Source organism: Suncus etruscus, chromosome 14 (genome assembly GCF_024139225.1).
Source record: "Suncus etruscus isolate mSunEtr1 chromosome 14, mSunEtr1.pri.cur, whole genome shotgun sequence".
Classification (NCBI taxonomy): Eukaryota; Metazoa; Chordata; class Mammalia; order Eulipotyphla; family Soricidae; genus Suncus; species Suncus etruscus.
Window position 1 is genome coordinate 62,752,160 of NC_064861.1, and position 23,463 is coordinate 62,775,622.

Below are 23,463 nucleotides of genomic sequence, written 5' to 3' on the forward strand. Positions count from 1 at the left end.
GAATCACCATGTCAGCTGAGATCCAAGCTGAAGCAGACCTCTGCCTCCCTTCCCCTTAACAAAATTCCCAGAAGTCCTACACTGAAAGTACCAGGGCTTATTACATTTTTTCAAAAGAAAGCAAGTGCCGTGGACCTGTTATCCCACAGAATCTGTGGATGGGCCATATCCAGCATAGATCAAAGTCTCTCTGGGTGCCATTTTGGAGGTCTATATAAAGCTATCAGGAGTAGACTAGCACCATTCCACCCCCAAGCCATCATCTTTGGCATTTACAGGCAGAACAGTAGATGGAGGGGGGGGGCACACTTCTCTGGGTGCCTTCTGAGAGCTTTGACAACCAGAAAAGTCACCATTGGGTTAAGGGTGCTGGTCCTTAGAATACAGGAGAAGTTAGCTGAGTCCCTCAGCCAGCTTTTACCTCCTAGCTACTTCACTTCATCTACAAACACACCCATTCCTTGGGGGCTTGTAGGACAGTGCGAGATGGGTCACCAACAGGCATCAGACTGGTATAGTCGTCAGGGGCTAGCTGCAGAGAGGACAAAGATTAGGTCCAGAATCTCCAGGGACACCCAGATCCCAGGCTTTCCAGCCACACCTCACCTGATAGGCCTGGAAGACACTGAGCAGATCTTTCATACCAGCTGTATACGGGACACCCTGCATCCGGACCAGGGCTCCAGGCTGGGACAACACAGAGGCAGAAGCAGAGGCCAGGGCCGCAGAGGGTGTGGTGAGGTAGCCCACAGTGGTGGGGGATACAGGGGGGCTGGAGGAGAGAGGGATGGTTCAGAAGTACAGTCCCACCTACAACCTCCACAAACCCTGCTTCCTTTTTCCCTCTTGTGTTTAGTTTCTCCTCTATCCCCCCTTTTGTGGGGGGAGCACATCTGACAGTGCTCAAGAGTTATTCCTACCTCCCCACTCAGGAATCACTCCTGGTGGTACTCAGAGGACCATATGGCATGCCAGGGAATCAAACCTGGGTTGGCCATGTGCAAGGCAAGCAAGCATACTATCTGCTATAGTATTACTGGCTCCAATAACCTCTTCTACAATTTTCTTCACTTTGGCTTTTAGACAGCATTAGCCAGCCCACAGCTGTCACTCCCTTGTCATGTTGAAATGGGGAGTAGGTTGTAGTGATAACACAGCAAGTAGGGCACTTGGCCAACTTGGGTTCAATCCCTTGTATCCTATATGGTCCTCCAAGCCCTATCAGGATCATGATCCTTGAGCACCGCTGGGTGTGAGCCACAAAGGAAAAAAATAGAATCCAAGAGCCAGAAAGACAAAGTGCAAGCTTTGCAAACTGAAGTCAGAGGTTCATCCCTGGCGCCATGATTCCCCTCAACAATGAGTACAATCCCCAAGAAAAGAATATCCAAACTATAAGGCCCTAATTTTTCTGGCCAAAAAAGGATTTTAACCTGCCCTAAACCAAGATGGCAGGACTGGGGGGTGCTCATGCAGTGGGTACCTGGGGTAGTACGCAGTATAGTTCATGTAGAGTTGAGTGGCTGGTCCTGGGTAGTAGGCAAGAGGAGTGGGGGCAGCAGGCACTCTGGTAGCTGGGAGCAGTGCCGAAGAGGGGTACAGAGCTGCTGTATCAGTGGAAATGAGTGTTGGGGTGGCCTGGAAAGTGGCATAGGCAGGCGGAGAGAGGCCTAGAGGCAGAAGAGAGCTTGTCTATGGGAAGCCTCTTACCCAGTGGGATGGGGGGGAGTCCCCACTATGTTAAGTAAAACCAGATCCCCTCATGCCTCCTTTTCAGCCCCTCAAACACTCACAAGGCAACTTGCAGGGCGGAGGGGACATGCCACTGCGGCCCAAGGCGCCCCCCATTAGCACACGGCTCATCTCCTCTGTGGAGCAGGGGACCACCTCCACGTAGCGCTCCTTCATCACTTTCTTATGGCAGCGTTGAGTGGCAGCAAGGGCCCGCTCTGCTGATGTCATCTGGATAAAGGCATCTCCCGAAGGCCGGCCCTGTGCACAGGCTGGTTAAGCAGTCTGTCACGGGCAGCCACGCACCCAGCCTGGCTGCATCCTCACCATGGCAGCAGCCTCACCTGCTGGTTGAGCACCATATGCACACCATGGGGTCGGATGTCAGCTGCGGCCTCGCCCAGAAAGCTCAGGATGTCCTCAATGGTGGCAGTGTAGGGAAGGCCTCGAAGGCGGACACAGTCCCTCCCAGTCCCAGCTGCCAGAGGGAAGGGGATGGGCAGCAGTGGCGGCGTCAGGGTGGGAAGGAGTGGGCTGGAGGCATAGCGGTTCAGAACCTAGTAAGGAAGGCAGAAACGGGCCAGTCACACCAACTAGGGCAGAAATGCAGGAAATGGCAGGGATACCCTGAAGCAGCCCATCTTGGGGAAGAGGAAGCCCCAGGTGCTCACCTGTTGCACCTCAGCAGCAGTGCTCCGGAAGAGTTCAATGTACCTCTTACCCAGCATGCCCTTGTGCCTGCCCAATGCAGCCTGCGCTAGCTCCTCGCAGGCAAAGAGGGCAAAGGCATCACCAGTGGGTCGGCCATCGGGGTGGCGTACAAAGAGCAGCCCATCAGCACCCCCAGTCACTGGGCACTCTGGCCCTAGGAAGCTGAGCACATCTGTTGGCCCAGCCGAGAAAGGGAGTCCTCGTAGTCGTAGGATCACCTGGTCTTCCCGTGACAGGAAACGAGCCACCTCTAGTGATGTACCTTGGAGGGAAGAGGGCAGGGGATTGGCAATAGGAAGTCACCTGCACTTTCGATTACACCCCTCTGGGGCCAGAGTGAGAGTAGAGTGAGTAGGGAGTTTGCCCAGCAAGCAGAGTAGGGAGTTTGCCCAGCAAGCAGCAGACCTAAGTTTGATTCCAGCATCCCATATGGAATCCTAAGCCCCTAGGAGTGATTCCTCCATGCAGAGCCCAGAGTAACCCCTGAGATGTACCCCTCTCAAAAGCCTCCCCCCAGCAGCTGGCACAGGAACAGAAAGACTGTGGCAGGGAGGGGGAGGTTGTAGAGGGAAATGTCTAGAACTAGGGGATCTAGGTGTTGGCAGGGCACACTCACCCCCTGCGATCTTGACAAACTCCTCTCCAGTTGCTTTATACACCTGTGGGGGCAACAGGAGAGCCCGTGGGTATTGACTCTGGCCCAGCTCTGCCCTGCTCCACTCCATGCCCAGAGCCCCACCTCAATGTAGCGGACGCCCATGTGGTGCTTGTGCCTCTGCAGTGCTAGGTCCCGCTGCTCGCTGTCCACAAAGCGGATGAGGGCCTCGCCGTTCCTGCGGCCCTGGGCATTGAGGCACAGCGCTACCCCACCCCTGTGGAGCCAGAGCCACATTAGTGCCTCCGGGGGGAGCTTGCCCTCCTGGGCCCACCCAGCTGACCGTACCAACCTGGCAATGTTGAGCCCTTTGAAGAATCGAGCCACATCCTGATCAGATGACTGCCAAGGTAACCCACGAGCCCGGACCACAGTCTCACTGTCTACCACATCGGACTTGCTGCTGTGGGGGCAGAACAAAGGGTCAGAGCTGTCCTCCAGCTGCTGTCATCCCTGCCCCTGCCCGCACACTCACCAAGGGCCCGTCTCATATTTCTGCTTTATGGCCTCGGGCGTCGAAAACAATTGACCTGACAGGAGATAGCAGGGTGGGTCAGTAGGGTCTGACGGGGGGAGACTCCCCTCCAAAAAAAGGACAGCTGAGGGGATGAGGTTCTGATTAAGGGGGCCTCCACCTTACGGTTTTTAGGAAAGGTCCTAAGTCAGTCAGAAACCTTTGAGAAACAAGCAGGCACTGACCCAGCCCTAAGAAGTAAGGAATGGACCTTACCACTGGGTGCTTCGAGTAGGTGAAGAGTGACAGCTACCATTGTCTTCACTTCCCAGACCCCAAAGTCATCCTCGGTGGCGTCTGTCTCTAGCCCCAAGTCTGCAGACAAAGAGGTCAGGACAGTAAGGAGCCAGAAGGACCCAGATCCCAGACACATGGAAGCAGCCATCCCTCCAAATGCTGTGAATACCCAGAACTTTTTTTCCCATTTTTGGGCCACACCCAACAGTGTTCAGGAGTAACTCCTTACTCTGCACTCAGGAATTACTCCCAGCTAGTTCAGAGTACCATATGGGATGCTGAGGACAGTTCCCAGGTCAGCTGCAAGCAAGGTAAGCCCCCTACCTCCTATACTGTCACTCCAGCCCCAAACGTTTGAGCCCAGTCCTATACACCTGACAGGCCCCCAGCCCTAATACAGGTAGGTATAGGCCCACATTCCAAGTGCTCCTCCGAGCTGACATCCCCCCCAAGGACTGGACAGGTAAGGGACACGTGCCTGAGTTTCTGAACCCACCAGATCACACATGCTCACAGCCCACAGCCTCCCCGCCTCCCTATCCCTGAAGGATCACAGCTAGCTACCCTGTGCCATGGCGCCCACAGTAAGCTCCCGCGCAGGGCAGCTGGCTGGGTGCTGTGCGTGGAACTCTCTTCGGAGGTCATAGAAGGAGAAGAAGGTGTCGGGGAGCACCAAGTTCTGGGGGCACACAGGGAGCGGGGATTAAATGGGAGGAACCAACTGTCCTTACCACCCACCCCCAGGACAATGGGAACCCGCCTGTGACGCACCCTCGGTGACGTACCTTCCTGGAGGCCTCAGGGTGCAGGACCTGTCGAAGCAGCTGCTGGCCGTCCGTGCAGAGAGTGTAGGGGCCTCCGCCCAGCAGAGCCACATCACTGCTCACCAGCTGGGAGAACTGGGGATGGAGAACAGGAGAGAGGAGAGGAGAGGAGAGAAAGAGAGAGAAGAGGGAGGGAGGGAGAGAGAGAGGGAGAGAAAGAGGGAGAGAGGGAGGGAGAGAGAGAGAGAGAGAGAGAGAGCGAGAGAGAGAGCGGGAGGGGGGGGGAGAGAGAGAGAGAGAGAGAGAGAGAGAGAGAGAGAGAGAGAGAGAGAGAGAGATTCACAGCTGCGGGGGCAGGAGGGCGTGTGTGCGGACTAAGGCTGCAAAGCTGGTTCCACCAGATGTTCAGTGCTCCCCTCACCCCTCACCCCACTTGGGGAAGAGGTAGCCACGCCTGTTGGGGCCTGGCTGGGTCCCCATTCTCCCCAAGTCCACTGTCACCTTCCCCAGGCAAAGAGGGGTAATCAGAGATCATCACCCAAAGCCCCCATCACAGCCATTCCAAACTCCTGGAGAGGGGCCAGAGCAAACACCTGGTGGAGTGGGACAAGCAGGTGGGAAGAGGCGGGGCGAAGCAGGTAAAACCTGTCCCTGACCAGGAGGCGTCAGACAGGTGGGGGAGGCCCAGTCCTGCCTGAGGCCTGGCTGCTCTCGGTCACTGGCAGCCCCGCCTCTGGGTTCGACCAACCAAGATGCAGAGAAACCCAAGGACAGAACTCCACACCTGGACGCCAGGGGTAGTATGAGCTTTGACCCACACCCTATCGACCAGCTGGCACTGAGTGTTTGCTCACAGAAGGGTGGCACTCCGGTAGCTGCCCGGCCCCTCCCCCAGCTGGAGAACAGAGAGAAGCCACTGAAGCCCAGGAACCCCACGTCCATCCATCCACAGCTTAGCAAGCTGAGCCTGGCACCCCTGCTCTTTGGGATACCTCCGTGTGGGGGGGCTAGCCCGGGAGCCCTTGTGGAACACTGGGGTTCACGCTCTTTGTGCCTCCATGTCCTCATCAGAAACCTCCAAAGTTCCCGATGGAACTGGAAGATGAAAGAATTTGTGCGGGTAAAGGCACTTAGATCCATGACACTCGAGAGTCCAGCGCAGGGCGAGCTCAGAGGGGAAGATAAGGGGAAGAAAAAGGAAACAGCCAGGGGAACCGCCCCCCACTTCAAGTGAGGGCCAGGAGGCGCCCCGGCTGTGGCTCTGGGGAGGCAGGTGAGCCTGCAGGCGGGGTCCGGACAGCGCCCACGCCCGGCCGGCCCGGCTGGGACAGGCCTAGACGAGCCGTTTACACCTGGCGGCGTCTGGCCTGAGGCAGACGCCGCCCTCCATCCACCCCCGCTCCACGGCAGCGTCTCTCCGGCGGGTGGGTGGGCCGAGGACGCGGGCCGGACGCACCGTGACCTATGGCCAAGTGCAGCAGGGCCCTGGGCCCTTTGGCTTCGGGCTGCTGTTCTGGGCAGGTTCCCAGCGGCGTCCCAAACCCCACGCCCGCGCCGGCCGGGGCTTGGGGAAGGGGTCCCGAAGTCTGCCCCCCGCGGGAGCACAATCCTGGAAGCCTGGGAAAGCTGCGAGACGCCCCGGCAACGGCCGGCACACGCACACGCACACACGCACACGCGGGAGTCGCGGCAAGTTCCCAACCACACGAACCCGTCCTACCGCCCGGGCCACTCGGCCGCGGCGCGCCAGGCCTCGCCTCCTGCCCTACCTGCCGCCGCCCCGGGCCCGGCGCTCGCTCACCTGCTGCAGCACCTTGTCCAGCGGCTCGGCCTGCGCCAGGCTGTCGGCGCTCAGGCCGCTCGCCTCGCGGCACTGCGCGCTCAGGGCGGCCGCCTCGGCGCGCACCAGCGACTTGTGCAGCGTGCCCACCTGCGGGTGTCCGGCCGGGGAAGAGCCGCTCAGCATCGCCTCTCGGGCGCGGCGGGAAGCCCGGGCTCCGTCCCCCCGCGGCCACCCTCTTCTCCTACCTGGCGGCTCCGCGGCTCCACCACTTGCCAGACCAGCAGGATCAAGTCGGTCTCGTCGGAGCCCAGGTCCGAGCCGAGCGCGCCGGCCGTGGCCCCGAACAGCACGACCAGAGATCCGGGCCCCGGGCCGGGGTCGGCTGCCGAGTCGTCGGCGGGGCTCGGGCCCGGCGACGGGGGCTGGGGTGGCGGCGCCGTCATGGCCGCAGAGCCAGGGGAAGGAAGGGGAAGGAAGGGAAAGGAAGGGAAGGGGCCCCGGGACTGGCACACGCGGACCGACGAGGCGCACGCACGCACCGGCCGACGGACGGCAGCCTCCTCGAGGAGCACCTGGGCGGGACGCCGAGTGTCGGGGGCGGCACCTGCGGCCCGGCCGCACAGACCCGCCCGCCGCGGCCCACGGGGCGGAGCGGGCACCGGCGCCCGCCCCCTCTGCGATTACCTGCCCGGCCCGCCGGCCACGTGACTCGGGCAGCCCCGGGAGCCTGGGGGAGGGACGCGTGCTGGACCCCCGGCCCAGTTGCACGCTCCGCGATCGCTGCCTGATTTGGGGGTGACCCCCCCCCCCAGCCGTCCCACCCTCCAGGGGTCTCGAGGTCGTTCCAGAACCTACAAAGATCACGTATAGGACTTGTGAAAGTCACCAAGAGACTATCACCAACAGGTGGTGCAGCTTCTACTGGGAGTCTGGGGTGATTTTTATTTATTTTGGTTTTTGGATCACACCCGGCAGCGCTCAGGGGTTCCTCCTGGCTCTACGCTCAGAAATCGCTCCTGGAAAGCTCGGGGGACCATATGGGATGCCGGGATTCGAACCACCGACCTTCTGCATGCAAGGCAAAAGCCTTACCTCCATGCTATCTCTCCTGCCCCGCTGGGTTAATTTTTTGTTTTGATTTTGGGCCAACCCGGTGACGCTCTGGGGCTACTCCTGGCTATGTGCTCAGAAATCGCTCCTGATTTTCGGGGGGAACCATATGGGACGCCGGGGACCGGTCCGCTCTGGGTCAGCCGCGGGCAAGGCAAACGCCCTACCGCTTGCACCACCGCTCCGGCCCCATTCTGAGGTGATATTAGTGACCAAAGAGACAATCGGCCGGCGAAGTCAATCGGCAGGTAGCACAGAAGTGTGTGCGGGGGTCATCAGAGACCCATTTGGGAAGGGGAAAGCGTTGGGCATCAGCAGAGGTCATGAGAGCTCAGTGTGTTGGTGTGCGTGTGTGCGCGCGCGCGCCGAGGGATCGGTCACCAGAGGTCACGGGGCAGGACCTGGCCACAAGGGTACAAAGGCCACAGCTCTTGCCCAGCGCAGGAAGTTCCCGCGGTGCCAACGCGCGGCGGTGCGCAGAGCAGACTTGGGCACCACGGAAGGAGACGCCCTCCGCGGCACCCCCCTCCCCGACTCCCAAGCGTTGCATCGTGTCCTCGGCCTCTACCCGGCATGGGAACTCCCGCCACTTGTCGCCCTGGCAGCCACGAGCTGCTAGCCACGGGGGAAAGCGACGTGCGCGCGGGCTGCGAATCCTCCTTCCTTCCTTCCCGAGTCCAGCCGGCACGGGCACTGCCAAGGCCCTTATCTCCCCGTCGAGCGTGGTGAGGGTGCTTCGACGACTTGTTTCCAGACTTCCACGTCCTCCAAAATGTTCCGATTTGGGGTGGGGGGCCTGCGGGAAGAGGGAACTCCAGCCTAGAGGAAAGGCGCCTGAACTGGAGCCAAAACTCAAGCAAGAGGCCGGAGAAATAGCATGGAGGTAGGGCAAGTGTTTGCCTTGCATGCAGAAGCACGGTGGTTCGAATCCCGGCATCCCATATGGTCCCCGAGCCAGCCAGGAGCGATTTCTAAGCGTAGAGCCCGGAGGAACCCCTAAGCTAAGCGCTGCTGGGTGGGACCCAAAAACCAAAGAGAAGAAAAAAGAAACAGGCAAGCAGCCGCACCTATTGCTTTCGGAAAAGCTGGGCGCTGTGTCCTGACCTTCGAACCATGGGAAGAGCTAGAAAGCTGGGTGTCGAAGGGGGCCTTGCCCACGGAACTGTGCCACAGCTCAGTGTGGAACGCAGCATTCGGGAGACAAAGGGGGAGCCCCTGGATCAGTCTGGCAGCCACTTGGGACAAAATGCACCTCCCTTAGGGGCGTCTCTGCGCTGTCCTCTTGGGGCATTCTAAGCGGGCGCCCGCTCCAATCCCCACCCCCCAAAACCTACTAGGCCAATCAGGCCCCGCGGGAGGTGGGGGGACTCGGGTCTTGGGCCACGCCCCTAGATAAGTCTGGAATGTCAAATATTTGCTCGGGGGGCGGGGCAGGACTCCGAGGTGCGGCCTGGTCCCGCCTTGGGGCGCTTGCGCGAGGCGGAGCCGGAGCTTCCTCCTAATCACGCCCCTGCGCACCCCACCCCCTCCCCAGGCGCCCCTCTCTCGCCTTGCAACTCCCACTCCTGCTCCTGCTGCGCTGAGCCCCGGTGGCCCCTCCAGGCCTTCCGGTGCCTGTTGATCTCCTTTCCTGGAGGACCAATTTGTGTAACCTGACCTTCGCCTAAGGCTCTTTCGCCTAAATCTTAAGTCTCCACGCTGCTGCAGCTGTGTGATGTCTCCAGGTGATCTCTCAGGCCTCCTTTGGCGGTCCTGAGTGCGTTCCCAGCAGAACCGGCCTTAAGCACTCAGGCACTCACGTCAGATCCCTGCTGGACTGGAACCTGACCTTAACGGCTGTCAGCGTGACTGGTTTCCCCAAACACTGGTGCATGGGGTCAGGCTGTCCCTACCCACTTGGAAAAAAAGTAATGTTAGGGGGCCAAGCTAAGTGCATGCTTTGCATATGGGAGGCTCTGGGGGGGTCTATCCCTGTCATTGCATTGATCTAGTAGCATCATAGAGAAGTACCCCCACAAATGCTGCCAGGTGTACCGCCTCCCATTAAAGCCCTTAAAGTAACATTAAGGAAATTTGTTTTTGGGGGGCTACACCCGGTGATGCTCAGGGGTTACTCCTGGCTCTGTGCTCCGAAATAGCTGCAAGTAGGTTCAGGGAACCATATGGGATGCCAGGAGTCGAACCTGGGTTCACCCCGTGTTGACCGCAGGCAAGGCAAATGACCTACCACTCTGCTATCTCTCTGGCCCCAACATTGGGGAAATTTAACAAATAAGGGGCTGGAGAGATAGCATGGAGGCAAGGCGTTTGCCTTGCATGCAGAAGGACGGTGGTTCGAATCCCGGCATTCCATATGGTCCCCCGAGCCTGCCAGGAGCAATTTCTGAGCGTTGAGCCAGGAGTAAGCCTGAGTGCTGCCAGGTGTGACCCCCTCAAAATAAAAATAATTCCTGCTTTGCTGAGTGCCTTACTAAAATTGAGCTGGATTTTTTTTTTTTTTTTTGCTTCTTTTTGTTTTTGAGTTCAGCTGTGCTCAGGGGTTACTCCTAGTGGGACTTGAGGAAGCAAGGTGCTGGGATTCGACCCTAGGTTGGCTGCATGCAAAGCAAACACCATTCCTCATCCCCTTGAGAATAGTCTTTCTAAATCACCGCTATAAACAATCTTCATTCCTTTCCCCCAATTTCAAACGTAGAAATAATTTATTCAATTTTTGTAGTACTGTGAAGCCAGAGTGACAGCATGTAACTTGCATGCAGTCAATCTGGATTCAATCCCTAGCACCACAAATGGTTACCCCAGTTTACCACAAGTGATCCCTAAGCACTACCAGGTGTGGCCCTAAAAAGCCCTGAAAAGCAAAACCAATGGAAGGATTTGGGGGGGGGGGGGTCACACCAGGCATCGCTCAGGGGTTACTTCTGAGCTCTATGCTCAGAAATCGCGCCTGGCAGGCTCGGGGGACCATGTGGGATGCCGGGATTCCAACCAACGTCCTTCTGCATGCAAGGCAAACACCCTACCTCCATGTTATCTTTCCGGCCCTTAGGGTTTGGTTTTGTTTGCAGTGTAGGTAAGGTTTAGCTTTGAGCCATATCCCACCCCAATTAATTTTTGTTTTGTTATTCTCTCCTTATCACCGCCCACGGGAATATCATCCTCAGAACTGTCTAGAAAGTAGATTTTAAAAATGTATAAAGGGGGGGGCCGGGCGGTGGCGCTAAAGGTAAGGTGCCTGCCTTGCCTGCGCTAGCCTTGGACGGACCGCGGTTCGATCCCCCGGTGTCCCATATGGTCCCCCAAGCCAGGAGTAACCCCTGAGCGTTACCGGGTGTGGCCCAAAAACCAAAAAAAAAAAAAAAATGTATAAAGGGACCGGAGACATAGCACAGCAGTAGGGCGACTAATAGTGATTCGAATCCTGGCATCCAATATAGTCCCCGTGCCTGCCTGTGCGGTTTCTGAGCTGAGAGCCAGAGTAATCCTTCAGCGCCGCCGGGTGTAGCCTAAAAACCAAAAAAAAAAAAAGTATAAAGAAAAAAGAATGACTGAACAAAGTGGTTGCTTCATCTGTCATGAATATAGCACTTAAACCTCCTCAACGCTCTTATCTCACAACACCACACTCTTCATCTTGTTTGGGTTTTTTTTTTGGGGGGGGGGGGTGAGGTAAAGGAGGAAGTGAGGAAGAGACCTCTGCACACATTTCCAACAGGCTAACAGAGAGCAGGAGCTGCCAAGGGACAGCTGAGTTTGTGAGACAACTTAAATTGTGGGGTGCATTCTGTGTGTCCTTGAGATGGTCACAATTTCTCTTTGGAACTCTAGGAACCTAGGAATATGCTCCAAAATGTGTTCTGCCCTTGAGGTGGTCCAGACCCTGCTATGCAAAATAACATGCTTGGGAATGTCTGCTTCTAGACTCACACCAGCTGTCTGCAAATGCCTCCACCCCCCATCAGATCTTCTGTAAAACAGACTTCTTTCAAGGGCCGGAGTGGTGGCGCTAGAGTAATGCTTCTCAAATAATGTGGTGCAGGGGCCTAAGAGATAGCATGGAGGTAAGGCGTTTGCCTTTCATGCAGGAAGTCATCGGTTCGAATCCCGGTGTCCCATATGGTCCCCTGTGCCTGCCAGGAGCAATTTCTGAGCCTGGAGCCAGGAATAACCCCTGAGCACTGCTGGATGTGACCCAAAAACCACACACACACACAAAAAAAAATAGTGGGGCGGGTCCTCCTTAAAGGGGGACGCGTTTGACCTAGGCAAACACTGTCATAACAAGCTAAGCCCCATGTTTATGTCTCTGTAGCTGAGAGTTACTGTGTCCTGCTTCAAACCCCACTTCGGAAAGCAGGAGCTGGAGAGATAGCATGGAGGTTGGGCATTTGCCTTTCATGCAGTAGGTCGGTGGTTAGAATCCCGGCATCCTATATGGTCCCCTGAGCCTGCCGGGAGCGATTTCTGAGTGTAGAACCAAGAGTAACCCCTGAGCGCTGCCGGGTGTGACCCAAAAACAGAGAGAGAGAGAGAGAGAGAGAGAGAGAGAGAGAGAGAGAGAGAGAGAGAGAGAGAACCAAAAAAAATCTGATAAAATTATTTTTTAGATAAAATTATTTTATATAGGGGCCGGGCGGTGGCGCTGGAGGTAAGGTGCCTGCCTTACCTGCGCTAGCCTAGGAGACGGACCGCGGTTCGATCCCCCGGCGTCCCATATGGTCCCCCAAGCCAGGAGCGACTTCTGAGCGCATAGCTAGGAGTAACCCCTGAGCGTCACCGGGTGTGGCCCAAAAACCAAAAAAAAAAAAAAATTATTTTATATATTTTGTTTTGCAGGTTCAAGTTTTTTAAATGAAGATACTATTTACAGGGGCCGGTGAGATGGCGCTAGAGGTAAGGTGTCTGCCTTGCAAGCACTAGCCAAGGAAGAACCGTGGTTAGATCCCCCAGAGTCCCATATGGTCCCCCCAAGCCAGCTGCAATTTCTTGAGTGCTTAGCCAGGAGTACCCCTGGGCATCAAACGGGTGTGGCCCGAAGAAACAAACAAACAAAAAAAGATACTATTTACAGTTGCGCGGGGGGCATGACAGAAAATAATTGAGAAGCACCTCTAGAGGTAAGTCTTCTGCCTTGCAAGCTCTAGCCTAGAACGAACCCCGGTGTCCCATATGGCCCCTCCCAAGCCAGCTGCAATTTCTGAGCGCATAGCTTGAGTGTCAATGGATGTGGTCCAAAAACAAAAAGCAACAACAATAAAAACAGACCTCTGGGGCCGGGGAAGGTGGCGCTAGAGGTAAGGTGTCTGCCTTACAAGCTCTAGCGTAGGACGGACCGCGGTTCGATCCCCCGGTGTCCCATATGGTCTCCCCAAGCCAGGGGCGATTTCTGAGCTCATAGCCAGGAGTAACCCCTAAGCATCAAACGGGTGTGGCCCAAAAACCAAAAAAAAAAAAAAAAAAAACAGACCTCTTTCAAACAGTTTTACTGTTAAGTATAGGATTAAATGTATCCAGAATGCAACAAGTCCAATCCTGAAGAATGAATAGGGGAGATTCTCGAGATAGAGGGGTAACACAGAAGGTTCAAATAGCATCAACTACAGCCCCATAAATCCGTAACACTGACTTTATTGGGGTTTGGTTTTGGTTTCTATAAGATGGGGCATTCTTCTAGGGACATGAGAAACCTCCAGCACACCTAGGATCTATGTAAAAGCTCCCACCTTTCCAGGCTGAATCAAAATAGAACCCTCTGTGGGGCTGGATTCTCTGTACCAGAGGCCTTCGCAGGGATCCACACTTGCAGCTCCAGCTCATCTCCAAACCTTTCTTCATCTCCTAACCTTTTGTTGTTGTTGTTTATTTTGGGCCACACCTGGTGGCACTTAGTGGTTACTCCTGGCTCTACGCTCAGAAATCGCCCCTGGCAGGCTCGGGGGACCATATGGGAGGCCGGAGATCAAACCCGGGTCCGTCCTGGGTCGGCCGCGTGCAAGGCAAACCCCCTACCGCTCGCTATCGCTCCGGCCTCTCATCTCCTAACCTTTACTCAAGTCAGAGGGTCGCCAGACCTTGGAGCAAGCACGGCCCCCACCCCGGTCCTGCCGCGGGTCATGGCTGAGGCTCCGTCTAGCGCCCACCAGAGGGCGCACTGACTGCTGGGGGACTGAGGGAGCCTGATGAGGCACCTGCACGGAGAGGAAGGCCTGTGACCCCTCCTGCCTCCCTTCCAGCTTGGAATCTTAGTGATTCTCGAATCCAGGTGGAATGTCCTTCCAAGCTTGTAAGCTTGTTTTTCAGTAAGCTTGTTTTTCAGAGCCCTCAATTTGTTTTTTTTGCATCCGACACAATCCTGTAACTTTCTTGCTAGGCTCCAGGCAAGAAAGTCCACCAGTATTTTCATCCCTTTGTTTTCCCTGCAACTATGTAGCTAGCCTTCAACACCATATCTCTCTCTCCTCTCTCTACCTCCCCCTCTCCCTCTCCCTCTCCCTCTCTCTTTCTCTTCTTTTGTTATGTAAAAGCCCACCTGGACTACTTGACCTTCCTCCACCCAATGTAATGGTATTGGTTTAATAAAGGAAAGGGAGTTCTGACTTTTGGCTCTAGGAGACACCATGAGGGAGAAGCCATGAGAAGCCCTGACTCCATTACTCTGTCCTTACTGGCTTGGCTTATTATTTTTTCGATGCTACCCTGCTTCTATAGGCCCCTTTGCATGAGATTTAGGAACACAGTGCTGGAGTGATCTCACAACCCGGGTTTTTACTTTACACTCAGGGGACCGTATGAGATGCTGGGTATAAAATCACCCCATGTGCCATATCTCCAACCCCAGCTGAACAAGTCTGAAGTAGGGTTGCTCATGAAATAATCCAGACCAGGCTGAAGATGAAACACCTGTAGAGTAGCAGCGGTCTTCTACCTTGTATGGAAAGTCCTGCTGCCTGCCAGAACTGTCATTTTTTTTTATTGAGTACAGGGACCACCCCCAGGTGGCATATAAGACAATCTTAGTTTTGTAAACATAGTTTTGTAAAAAAAAAAAAAGACACAAAGAAACGAGGGATGATCTTTGTTTTGGGTAAAATAAGGTGTAAGCTACATGCAAGGCAAGTACCTTCCCTGTTGTACTATCTCTCAAGCCCCCCACCACTCATTCTTATTTATTTATTTATTTATTTATTTATTTTTGGTTTTTGGACTATACTCTGTGGCAATCAGGGGTTATTACTGGCTCTGTACTCAAAAAATCCTCCTGGCAGTGCTTGGAGAACCATCTGAGAAGCTAGGGATCTTAACTGGGCAGGCTGTATGCAAGACAAATACACTACCTGCTGTGCTATTGCTCCAGCCACATCATCACTAAATTTTTTTTTTTTTTTGGTGGTTTTTGGGTCACACCCGGCAGTGCTCAGGGGTTATTCCTGGCTCCAGGCTCAGAAATTGCTCCTGGCAGGTACCGGGGACCATATGGGACACCGGGATTAGAACCAATAACAAAACAAAACAAAACAAAAAGAACCAGTGACCTCCTGCATGAAAGGCAAACGCCTTACCTCCATGCTATCTCTCCGGCCCCAAATTGTTTTCTTTTGAGGCCACATGTCAACGATTTCTCCTGGCTCTGCAGTCAGAAATTGCTCCTGGCCTATTCAGGGGACCATATAGGATACCAGGGATCAAACCTGGATCAGCCACGTATAAGGCTGTGCTATCTGCTGTACTATCGCTCTGGCCTGTACCACTAATTTTTTTTTTTGGGGGGGGTTTTGGGCTACACCCAGTGATGCTCAGAGGTTACTCCTGGCTATGAGCTCAGAAATTGCTCCTGGATTCTGTTTTATTTATCTTAATGTTCTTTGGCTGAAAGTTCAAAGTTAGATATCAGCAAGGGGACTTCTGAGAATTATGTTATGGGTGATTGTCCTTCTACTGTAACTTTACCTTGTACTCTTTCTTTGCATCTTTGTTCTCATAATTAAAAATAAAACATTAAACAAAAGAGCTAAATGCAAAACAAAATCCCATATTTGGCTTGCTCTTCAAGCTTATGTTCTCCCTTGAAAACTTATCTCATTTGTCTTTGTTTCCTTGTTTGCCTATTTTTACTCTGAAAAAAACCCGTGTTATCTAGCATGTATTTCTTCCTTTCTCTACCCTTACATTTTTCTTTTTTTTTTTTTTTTTTTTGTGGTTTTTGGGTCACACCCAGCAGTGCTCAGGGGTTATTCCTGGCTCCATGCTCAGAAATTGCTCCTGGCAGGCACAGGGGACCATATGGGACGCCGGGATTCGAACCGATGACCTCCTGCATGAAAGGCAAATGCCTTACCTCCATGCTATCTCTTCGGCCCCTACCCTTACATTTTTCTAAATAAATTTCAAGACTTTCTTTTTTTTGTGTGTGTGTGTGGTTTTTGGGTCACACCCGGCAGTGCTCAGGGGTTTTTCCTGGCTCCGTGCTCAGAAATTGCTCCTGGCATGCATGGGGGACCATATGAGATGCCGGGATTCGAACTGATGACCTTCTGCATGAAAGGTAAACGCCTTACCTCCATGCTATCTCTCCGGCCCCATCAAGACTTTATTACTTCATTAAAAAAAAAGAAAGAAAGAAAGAAATTGCTCCTGGTGGGGCCGGTGTGGTGGCGCTAGAGGTAAGGCCTAGGCCAAGGTTCGATCCCCCGCTGTCCCATATGGTCCCCCAAGCCAGGAGTGACTTCTGAGCCCATAGCCAGGAGTAAGCCCTGAGCTCACCATCACCGGGTGTGGCCCAAAAACAAAAAAAAAAAAAAAAAAGAAAAGAAATTGCTCCTGGAGGGCGGAGAGGTGATGGAAGTGGTAGGGCGTTTGCCTTGCATGCACTAACCTAGGACAGGCTGGTTGACTGGTTTGATCCTCCTGAGTCCCATATGGTCCCCCATGCCAGGAGACGATTTCTGAGCACATAGCCAGAAGTAATGCCTGAGCGTCACAGGGTATGGCAGAGAGAGAGAGAGACAGAGAGAGAAAGACAGAGAGACAGAGAGAGAGACAGACAGAGAGAGACAGAAAAAGAAGAAAGGAAGGAAGAAGGAAGGGAGGGAGGGAGGGAGGGAGGGAGGGAAGGAAGGAAGGAAGGAAGGAAGGAAGGAAGGAAGGAAGGAAGGAAGGAAGGAAGGAAGGAAGGAAGGAAGGAAGGAAGGAAGGAAGGAAGGAAGGAAGGAAATCGCTCTCTTGAGGGACCATATGGGACGCCGGGGGATTGAACCTCCGCCTGTCCTAGGGGGTCACATCCGGCAGCGCTCAGGGGTTAGTCCTGCCTCTATGCTCAGAAATCCATGCTGTCTCTCCGGCCCACCACTAAATTCTTAAGAAGGCCATGCAAGGCCTATTTCAAAGCTAGTATGGCCGGGGACAGAGAGATAGCATGGAGGCAAGGCGTTTGCCTTACATGCAGAAGGACGGTGGTTCAAATCCTGGCATCCCATATGGTTCCCCGAGCCTGCTGGGGGTGATTACTGAGCGTAAAGCCACGAGTAACCCCTGAGCGCTGCTGGGTGTGACCCAAAAAACAAACAAACAAACAAAAGCTAGTATGGCCTAATACTCACCTGCTTCCCCCAGACCCAGGACTCCAGCTTCCACACAGAAATCCTGGAGATCACCCTGTGCTAGGCAGCGAGGAAGTCACCTAAGGTAGGAGGTGAGCTGGGTTGTGCGACAGTGGAAGTTGGGGGAAACCAGTAGAGTGAGGGGGCGGAACATCCAGGCTCACTAGAAGTGAGGTGAATCAGGGCCAGCAAGAGACTGGCTCTGCCCTGACATACAGATACTTATCACTTAACGACCTACCTGTTTAGCGACTGATCGCACTTATGACCATCTCTTCACCCTTACGTACGCTCACCGACCCTACGTGCTAGAACGTGATAGCAGCCCTGCTTCTCAACGTCATTCATGGCTGATGTACACTATTCTGAGGTCCGGTACTGCTGATTTCCTGGTCAGTATTCACATTTCAGCAGTAAATTATTTTTTTGCAATGCAAAGAAAAAACGTTATAAACAGCTATACTGTACTGTACACAGTCCAGGATCTCTCTCAGGCCCACACAACACAGCACAGTAGTGTGACGATATACAGTACACATATAGTACATTACAGTGTAACTGTTTATAAAGCTTTTTCTTCAAGCATACAAGTTGTGTGTGACCTGGGTACCTTATTCTATATTGTACTTTACCCCAGATATCTCCAACAAGGAAAAGCAAGCCTTCACCAGAAAATGCCAAGTAACAAAGGAAGGCTATTGATCTTGAGAAGAAAATGAAGATCATAAAGGATTATGAAGGTGGCAAAAAAAAAAAAAAAAAAAGAAAAAGTCCATGAGATAGCACATGATTTGCAGCTGCCACATTCAACCATTTCAACAATCCTTAAGGATAAAGATAGAGTAAAGAGGCAGTGAAAGCATCAACAGGCTTTTTTTTTTTTTTTTTTTTAGTTTTTGGGTCACACCCCGCGGTGCTCAGGGGTTACTCCTGGCTGTCTGCTCAAAAATAGCTCCTGGCAGGCATAGGGGACCATATGGGACACCGGGATTTGAACCAACCACCTTTGGTCCTGGATCGGCTGCTTGCGAGGCAAACGCCGCTGTGCTATCTCTCCGGGCCGAGGCTTTAAAGCCATAATAACTAGACAACGGAAAGGCCTAATTCATGATATGGAGAAGTTACTGGCTCTCTAGTTTGATGACCAAATTCAAAAAAGAATGTCATTGAGCCTTCAATAATTCAAGCCAAGGCACTCAATATCTTTGAGACTTTGCAAGCATGCAGCAGTTGTAAAGGAAAAATTTCCCCTGAGTTCCCTGACTGCCCTGATCACCTACCCCCCTTCACAATTATGGGAACTTGTAGACCCAGTTACAGTTTAACTTCCTTTCTGTTCTGACATGGTTCTAACCTGGTCATATTAACCCTGTAAGCTTGTACCTAAACCTTGCAAAAATGTGATTGAGCAAATGCTCAATTTACTTCCTAAAGCAAATCAATCTACTGTAACTTTCTATTGTTTGAAATGCTATATACAGTTTGTAAGCTCATGGCTCGGGGCTGGCAGTTTCTGGCTTATGCTGGATTCTAGCACAGCCCCTGCATATGCTTGTAAGAAAATAAACCCCCTGCTTTTGCATGAGACTGTGGTCTTGGTGTCTTTGAACGTCGCATATTTCTCCTGGACTTAACACGGTGAAGTATCAACCGAAACCTTTACAGCAAGTAACAGATGGTTTTAACGGTTTTCTTGAAGATTCAACCTGCATAATGAGTGTCAGTGGTGAGGCAGCAAGTGCAGATGTAGAAGCAGCAGAAAAATTTGTTGACCAATTTGATAAAAATCATAGAGCAAGGGCCTGGAGAGATAGCACAGCGGCGTTTGCCTTGCAAGCAGCCAATCCAGGACCAAAGGTGGTTGGTTCTAATCCCGGCATCCTTGTGGTCCCCCGTGCCTGCCAGGAGCTATTTCTGAGCAGACAGCCAGGAGTAACCCCTGAGCACCGCCGGGTGTGGCCCAAAAAACAAACAAAAAATCATAGAGCAAAGTGGCTACTATCCAGAATAGATCTTCAATGTGGATGGAACTGGACTTTTTTGGAAGAACATGCCTGAAAGATCCTATAGTGTGGTTTTTGGTGCCTTAATGTACCTACTTGACTAACTTTATGTTCTGTAATACATTGCAGTACTGTGTGTAAATTACACACAACCTATGCAAATTAAAACAAGTGGAAGTTTTCAGTTTGATCTTTTTTGTTATTTTACTTGTTCAGAATATTGTATTGTCAAGTACTATGCATAAACTGTACTACTGTATGCAATGCATACAGTTCCTCACTTAATGACCAATTTGCTTAATGACCAAGTCCTTGAAAAGGAACTTGGTCGTTAAGTGAGGAGTATCTGTATTTCATGGTGTGTGAGCAGAACCCCCATAGGAGCAAGGCACAAAAGGGACATCCCTGACAAAGACTCTCTGGACACAGGGTGGAGCTGGCATATTCAGATGACCTCTGGTTTTGTGTTTGGGAGGTAGGGGTTATCTAGAGAACAGATGCCCCCCACATACACACAGGGCTGTTGTGAAATGGGGGCCTTACCTCCTGATGTCTCTACAACAAAGACTTGGGGACCTTCTTCCATACCTTATGGTTTCTGTTGTCTGAAGGACCTGTGGAAAGGGGGTGCCTGCAGTTCACCATCCCAAAAATGGTCACAGCAACCTAGGCTGCTGGGCTTTTTATTGAGGAAGGGGAGAGAAAGAATAAGAAAAAGAATAAAGGGGCAGGAGCGATAGCATAGCAGTAGGGTGTTCGCCTTGCACGCAGTCAACCCAGGACGGATTCCGGTTTGATTCCCGGCATCCCATATGGTTCCCTGAGCCTGCCAGAAGCGATTTTTTTTTTTTTTTTTTTTGGTTTTTGGTTTTTGGGTCACACTTGGCAGTGCTCAGGGGTTACTCCTGGCTCTATGCTCAGAAGTCGCTCCTGGCAGGCTTGGGGGACCATAAGGGATGCCGGGATTCAAGCTATTGACCTTCTGTGAACAAGGCAAACGCTTTACCTCCATGCTATCTCTCCGGCCCCCAGGAGCGATTTCTGAGTTAGAGCCAGGAGGAACCCCTGACCGCTGCCGGGTGTGACCCAAAAAACAAAAAACAAAAACAAAAACAAAAAAAAGAATCCAGGAGAGAAGGTCCACCAGAGCAATAGCACAGAGGGTAGGGTGACCAGGGTTCCCTGGCACCCCATATGAACCTCTAGGAATGACCCTGAGCGCAGAGCCAACGTAATTCCTGAGTGCAGCTGGTATAACCTAAAAAACAAAACAGGCCAGAGTGACAGTGCAGTGGTAGGGTGTTTGCCTTCCATGCAGCAGATTCAGGACAGACCTGGTTCGGTCCCCGGCGTCCCCTCTGGTCCCCCTAGCCAGGAGCAATTTCTTTTTTGTTTTGTTTTGTTTTTTGGGTCACTCCTGGCAGTGCTCTGGGACCATTCCTGGCTCTAAGCTCAGAAATTGCTCCTGGCAGGTTCAGGGGACCACATGGGATGCTGGGATTTGAACCACCAACCTACTGCATGCAAGGCAAACGCTTTACCTCCATGCTATCTCTCCGGCCCCTCCAGGAGCAATTTTTGAGTGCTTAGCCAGGAGTAACCCCAGAGTGTCACTGGTGTGGCCCCAAACCAAAAACCAAACAAAGAAAACAAAAGAATCAGTGATAGTACAGGGCCTTTGCATTGCACATGGCTGACCCAGACAGACCTGAATTCTATCCTCAGCATCCTATATGGTCCCCCACGCCTGCCAGGAGTGATTTCTGAGTGCAAAATTAGTCCTGAGCACTACAAGGTGTAGCCCAAAAAACAAACCAATCTGAATGCAGAGCCAGGAGTAATGCCTGAATGCCAATTGTTGTAGCTCTCAAAAACAAACAAACAAAACAAAAACCAAACAAACAAACCAAAAAGAATCCAGGAGGGTGGGGCTGGAGAGAGGGAATAGCTGGAAAGGCAACTGCTTTATATTAGCTGATTCAGATTCCATCCTGGCACCACATGTGGTGTCCTGAGCACAGCTAGAAGTGATTCCTGGGGCCCGGGGAGAGAGCACAGCGGCGTTTGCCTTGTAAGCAGCCGATCTAGGACCAAAGGTGGTTGGTTCAAATCCCGGTGTCCCACATGGTCCCCCGTGCCTGCCAGGAGCTATTTCTGAGCAGACAGCCAGGAGTGACCCCTGAGCACTGCCGGGTGTGGCCCAAAAACCAAAAAAAAAAAAAAAAAAAAGAAGTGATTCCTGAACTCTGTGCCAGGGGTAAGCCCTGAGGATTGCTGGGTATGGTTCTCTCACCTCCCTTAATGCAGGAATTAGCTGGGGAGCAGCCCAAAAGGCTGGAGCAGGGGGCCAGAGGGAGAGAGAGCATAGTGGTAGGGCATTTGCTTTGCACACTGCCAACCTGGGACAGACTTGGGTTTGATTCCCGGCATACCATATGGTCCCCCAAGCTTGCCAAGAGCAATTTCTGAGAGCAGAGCCAGGAATGACTTCTGAGCGCTGCCAGGTGTGGCCAAAAAATGGAAAAAAAAAGAGGCTGGAACAGGACATCTGGGTTCATCTCCAGTCCCATTTGCAGGAGTGACCTCTGAATAAGCTAATGTGATCAGCCCATAGAAGAAAGCAGAAGGTGTAGGAGTGGGGCCAGACAGAATGTGACAGAATGTGACTCAGCAAAAGCACATGTGCCTCCCAGGCCATTGGGAAAGGACCATTATGTGAGGGTTTAGGTTTGATCCAGCGCTACAAAGCAAACAGGAAACTAAAAGCAAAAAGAGGCTGGAGCAAGTGGTGCAAGGTGTAAGGTGTCTGTTCGATTCCCCGATCCCCCCCACGTCCCATATGGTCCCCCCAAGCCAGGAGCGATTTCTGAGCACATAGCACATAGCACATCCCTGCGCGTCACTGGGTATGGCCCCAAAACAAAAAACAAAAAACAACAACAACAAATAAAGAAAAGAAAGCAAAAGGGGCCCAGGAAGAGTTTAGAGGCCTGGAATGCATACACAGGGCCAATCCCTGTACCAGGTGGGCTTCTAAACATTAGAGTGTAGCCCTTATATCCCTCAAACTGCCAGGCAGCCAAGTGAGGACAAGATGTGAGTCCATACTTGTGCTATTGTGAAACAATTACTCAGGATCACTCAGCCTGGAAAGGCTCAGTAACTGACCATGAGGACAGAAGGAGGGAAAGGTCCTGGGACCAAGCAGATGACCAGGGTATTGCAACCTGAGGGTGAGGTTTGTGGAGGATCGAAACCTCTCACCCACCAAAACTCTGATCTATCATGTGATACTAGCCTATCATGGTGTTTGTTCACTTTGTGTCGCAAATTCCTTTAGGAATCATATATATTTTTGGGTCACATTCAGTAGTGCTCAGGGGTTACTCCTGGCAGGCTCGGGGGACCATATGGGATGCTGGAATTCGAACCACTGTCCTTCTGCATGCATGGCAAACGCCTTACCTCCATGCTATCTTTCTGGCTCCTAGGGATCCCATATTGAGTAGTTGAATATTGGATCCCTGGCACCCCTCTGGCTCTGTAGGGAACAGACCCATGGTTATGGAGAAGGCCCAAGGCTCAAGACCACCCTCAACCCAGTGGTGAACTACTCTGGCAGCCCATTAAATTGTCACTTTCACTCATAATCTAAACACTCTCTTGCCTTATCGTGGGAGCAGAAGGAGGGATGTGAGGTGTCAAAACGGGTGACCTAGATTGCTCTGGGCCCTAGATCACAGAAACCAGAAGGACAGAAGGGAAGAAATCGTGATGGAAAGTAGAAGAACCAGATGGAGTTAACAGTTCAGAAGGGGGGGGGGGTGTGCAGAGGCACACAGGTGTTGTATATAATTATCTAAACCACAGAGCCAACAGTCTTGTAGCAGGAGACCCACACTCCCATAAAAGTTCAAAATGTGTATGTTGGGGAGGTGGAGCAATAGCACAGTGAGGAGGGCATTTGCTTTGCACATGCTCAATCCAGGTTCTATTCCCCAGCATCCCATATTAGGGCTCCTGAACACCACCAGGAATGATCCTTGAAGACAGACGACCTGGAGTGCCCTTCTCCCATTAAACCAATAAACAGTTCCTATTTTTTGTTTTGTTTTGTTTTTGGGTCACACCAGGCAGCGCTCAGGGGTTACTCCTGGCTCCGTGCTTAGAAGTAAGTCACTCCTAGCAGGCACGGGGGACCATATGGGATGCCGGGATTCGAACCGCCATCCTTCTGCATGCAAGGCAAATGCCCTACCACTGTGCTATCTCTCCGGCCTCCTGGGTATTACAATATTCTATCCTCGAAACTATTGTGAATAACTTTGTTAATCACAGAGCCAGAATAACACTGACCCG

The 23,463-nt window shown here is 52.7% G+C and overlaps 1 protein-coding gene across 1 annotated transcript; it reads right to left on the minus strand.

Annotated features, from left to right (window-relative positions):
- Positions 1-293: 293 nt before the first annotated feature.
- ESRP2 (epithelial splicing regulatory protein 2) lies at positions 294-6,968 on the minus strand. The gene is made up of 15 exons (XM_049786369.1): positions 6,641-6,968; positions 6,414-6,542; positions 4,634-4,747; positions 4,413-4,527; positions 3,828-3,926; positions 3,573-3,627; positions 3,390-3,500; positions 3,182-3,314; positions 3,059-3,101; positions 2,403-2,704; positions 2,076-2,288; positions 1,794-1,992; positions 1,484-1,670; positions 607-772; positions 294-532 (listed from the first exon to the last, which is right to left on the minus strand). The coding sequence occupies exons 1-15, from the start codon at positions 6,836-6,838 to the stop codon at positions 443-445; spliced, it is 2,154 nt and encodes a 717-aa protein (XP_049642326.1). The 5' UTR covers positions 6,839-6,968; the 3' UTR covers positions 294-442.
- Between the last annotated feature and the right edge of the window lie 16,495 nt (positions 6,969-23,463).